A 3,254-nucleotide genomic window follows, 5' to 3' on the forward strand; every position below is an offset into this window, starting at 1 on the left:
TGGCTTCTGCTATGCCGGGTTGTGAGGCTTTGGGTAAATGAATTAGCCTTTCTAAGCTCCTTTCCTCTTGAGGGTGGGGCTGGGAATGATGTCCACTCCAGAGGGTTGCTGGGAAGGCGTAGTTCAAGGTGGCCGCTCAACCACTATGTATGGAGTACCTACTACGTGTCAGCCTTGGTGGTTCAGTGCGGGTGACCCAGGTCCCACTCCCGGCCAGGGCACCTCACACTGCCACCCCCTGGCTGTCCACCACATTGCTCTGCTGCTCTGAGCAGGTGGTAGCTGAGCTTCCAGACTAAGACGGACTAGGGAGAAAGGCCTGGTGAGCTCCTTCTGAAAACTTGCCCGTAGAAACTTCTGGAATCCATGGTCTGACCGGCAACCCGGCATCGGGATGGGCAGCTCCAGGCAGCATGCGGTTCCATGGGGCGTGGGGGTCGCTGAATTATCGCTGATTCAATGGCAGCAAAACAACTTTTTTTCCCCGTGGTCGGAGGGGTGGGTCTAGACTCTGGAGTGTGAAGGGAGAGTAACGTGCCTCAGCGGAAAGGCCTGGTGACCTGTGACCCCAAGGCCACAGCTTTGAAAACTCCCGGGAAGACAGTTCTACCCTGCATATCTGGCGTTATGGAGAGGAACTGACAAGGAACAAGACTCAGGCCTCACCCTGGGGTGGGGGGGGGGGCTAACCACCTCCGTACGGTTGGGAACAGCAGGGTCCGGGCTCTAGAGCTGGTTGAATGAAAAACATGCCAAGGAGCGCCCCCCCCCACACACACACAAGAATGAAAGTGGGCAGAAAATATGAACAGAAACCGCAGAAACGCATGATTGAGTCAGTAACCGCTATGCTTCCTAAATTTCAACTTCGTCTTTGTTTCTAAATTTCAACTTGGTCATTGATTTCATTCTTTGCCAGAAAACACAGGTGCTGAGCGCTTGCAGCCCATGATAAGACCGACCTGCCTTGAAGAATGGTTGCCTGCACGCCTCATTAGCATAACCCAGCCCCTTTCCCCTCAAACCCCACCTTCTCCCAGACAGCCAATGAATAAGCAACGATTTTCCCGCCAAAAGCCTTTTAAAACCCAGTGGGAGCGCCCACTCGGGAGGTAGCTTCTTGGACCTTTTGGGATAGCTCCGCCTCTGTTTTTGTTGGCAGCAAGTTAAAAACAAATTCCTACTTGAATAAACAAAGGTAAATTAGGGCCCTTTGAACACTGGGTGGCTGGGTGTGTGTGGGCCGCCCAAGATCCTTAACTAGTGGCAGACTAGAGTTTCCAAGGGGCGGGCTCGAACTGCAGACCTTTGTGTTAGCAACCAAGTACTGTGCTCGCACCCACAAAACTGCGCCCCCAACCAGGTGGCAGGCAGGTGGAAGGCCTGAGTGGTAGTTATATAATTGTCAATTTGAGAGGGTTGAGCGAAGGGGTGGAGTCTACTCTGTCAATCCGACCATAGCCAATGAGGCTTCTGTGTGGGCCTGGCCTCTCCTGAGAATTGTGGGAAATCTGGGATTTTCCTCCTTGGAGGTGGGAGACTCCTGAGAGATAGCAGCTGAGAAGACCCAGGGACCCACCCACACAGGGACCCACCTGATGCAACCAGACCTCTGAAGCCGGAGAAGCCATGTAGAGACCCCTGCCAGCGCTGAGATGCTTACAACACCACTGGACCCAAAGACTTTCTACCCACTGGCCTATGGTCGTCCTGCATTCGTTGTCATTGCATGTGTTGCATGAGTCTGAAGAGGACTTTATAGATTGGTATCGGACATAGGGGCTAATATCGCATTTATGGCCTTGGACTGGACTGGGTTGGGATGCTTTCTCAATGTTCAATTCCTCTTGTATATAAAACTCTTTCTTATACATATGTGTGTTTATGAATTTGTTTCTCTAGTCTACCCAGACTAACACAGCCTGTGAAGATATAGGTGAGCCAGGGGGTGGAGGGACTAGGGTGCTGTTTTTCAACAGATTCAACAGGATGATCAGAAGAGGGTGAGAAAGTAAAGCCTGGAGGGGGGCGGCGCATGGAGAGACACCTAGAGGGAACAGCCAGTGCAAGGGCCCTGAGGTGGGGCATGCCTGGGTCACTGGAGGAAAAGCAAGGAAGCCAAGGGGGTCACCAAGCCTTTCTTCCTAGTCTTCACTTGTGGTAGTTACATAATCTGCTGTCCATTTGAGAGGATTAAGAGTGAAGTGGGGCGGGGGGCGCTTTAGCCTGTTAATCAGGTGGCAAGCTTGGTGATCTCATGTGGAGGTGCTAAAGGAGATAAATAGCTTGCTCGAGGTGGGGCACAGGCTGACTCCCTGGGAGACATTACAGCCGACAAGTGGAGCTACGTGGAGACCCCTGCCAGCGCTGAGATGCTTACAACTGCCACTGGATCCATAAGACTTCCCACCCACCAGCCTGTGATCTTCCTGCATTTGGCGTCATTGCATGTGTTTTGTGAGTCTGAAGAGGACTTTATACATTGGTAGCGGACATATGGGCTAATATGAGACTTATGGACTTGATCTGGACTGGGCTGGGATGTTTTCTCAATATTCAATTGCTCTTGTCTATAGAGCTCTTTCTTATACGCACATGTCCCCTGGATTTGTTTCTCTAGTCTACCTGGACTAACACACCATTCGTCTGAAAGTACCACTGAAACCTGTGCATTGTCATAGTTACGCCCAAGCCTCCACTGGTGGTCGGGTGGTAGGGTGCAAGGAGGCCAGAGAGGGATGGGGGCCTGGTCATTCAGGAGTTTGTAAGCAGGGACAGAGCGGGGGGTGGCTTGGTCTGGGCCCCCAGGACATCCACCCTGAGGGAGACCTTGACTCACCACCTTCAGTCCACCACCTCTGCAGGCACTGGCTCCTGTGGGGGAGGGATCCCGCCGAGTGGGGAGAGGGGGTGCTGAGGCGACCACCTGGGGGAGACAGAGGGTGGAGAAGGGTTATGAGTGGTCCTTCCATTCTCCTCACCGCCCCTCCCCCACCCCTCTCCATGTTCTCTTGTCTGGGGGCGGGGCAGTCAGACTCTTCTTCACTGGAGATAAAAGAGAGAATGGACAACAGGCTACACCTCAGGGAGGCACAACCAGAGGGACCAGAGACCCCATGGGGAATTACAAGTCCAGGTGCGGAAGGACCCTGTCCCCTCAGACCCAGGAGTCCAGCCCCCAGCCCCTGCTCCCTCAGACCCAGGAGTCCAGCCCCCAGCCCCTGCTCCCTCAGACCCAGGAGTCCAGCCCCCAC

General features: G+C 53.8%; 1 protein-coding gene across 1 annotated transcript in view; it reads right to left on the bottom strand.

The window, feature by feature from the left end:
• The window catches only part of CBLC (Cbl proto-oncogene C), a 16,819-nt gene that overhangs the window by 4,161 nt on the left and 9,404 nt on the right, over nt 1-3,254 (bottom strand). The window contains exon 9 of the mRNA XM_004710557.2: nt 2,840-2,926. Coding sequence (XP_004710614.2) covers nt 2,840-2,926 — 87 coding nt within the window. The remainder of the gene's footprint in view (nt 1-2,839; nt 2,927-3,254) is intronic.

This window comes from Echinops telfairi, unplaced genomic scaffold (genome assembly GCF_000313985.2).
Source record: "Echinops telfairi isolate 266 unplaced genomic scaffold, ASM31398v2 ScPeMD7_655;HRSCAF=1070, whole genome shotgun sequence".
Classification (NCBI taxonomy): Eukaryota; Metazoa; Chordata; class Mammalia; order Afrosoricida; family Tenrecidae; genus Echinops; species Echinops telfairi.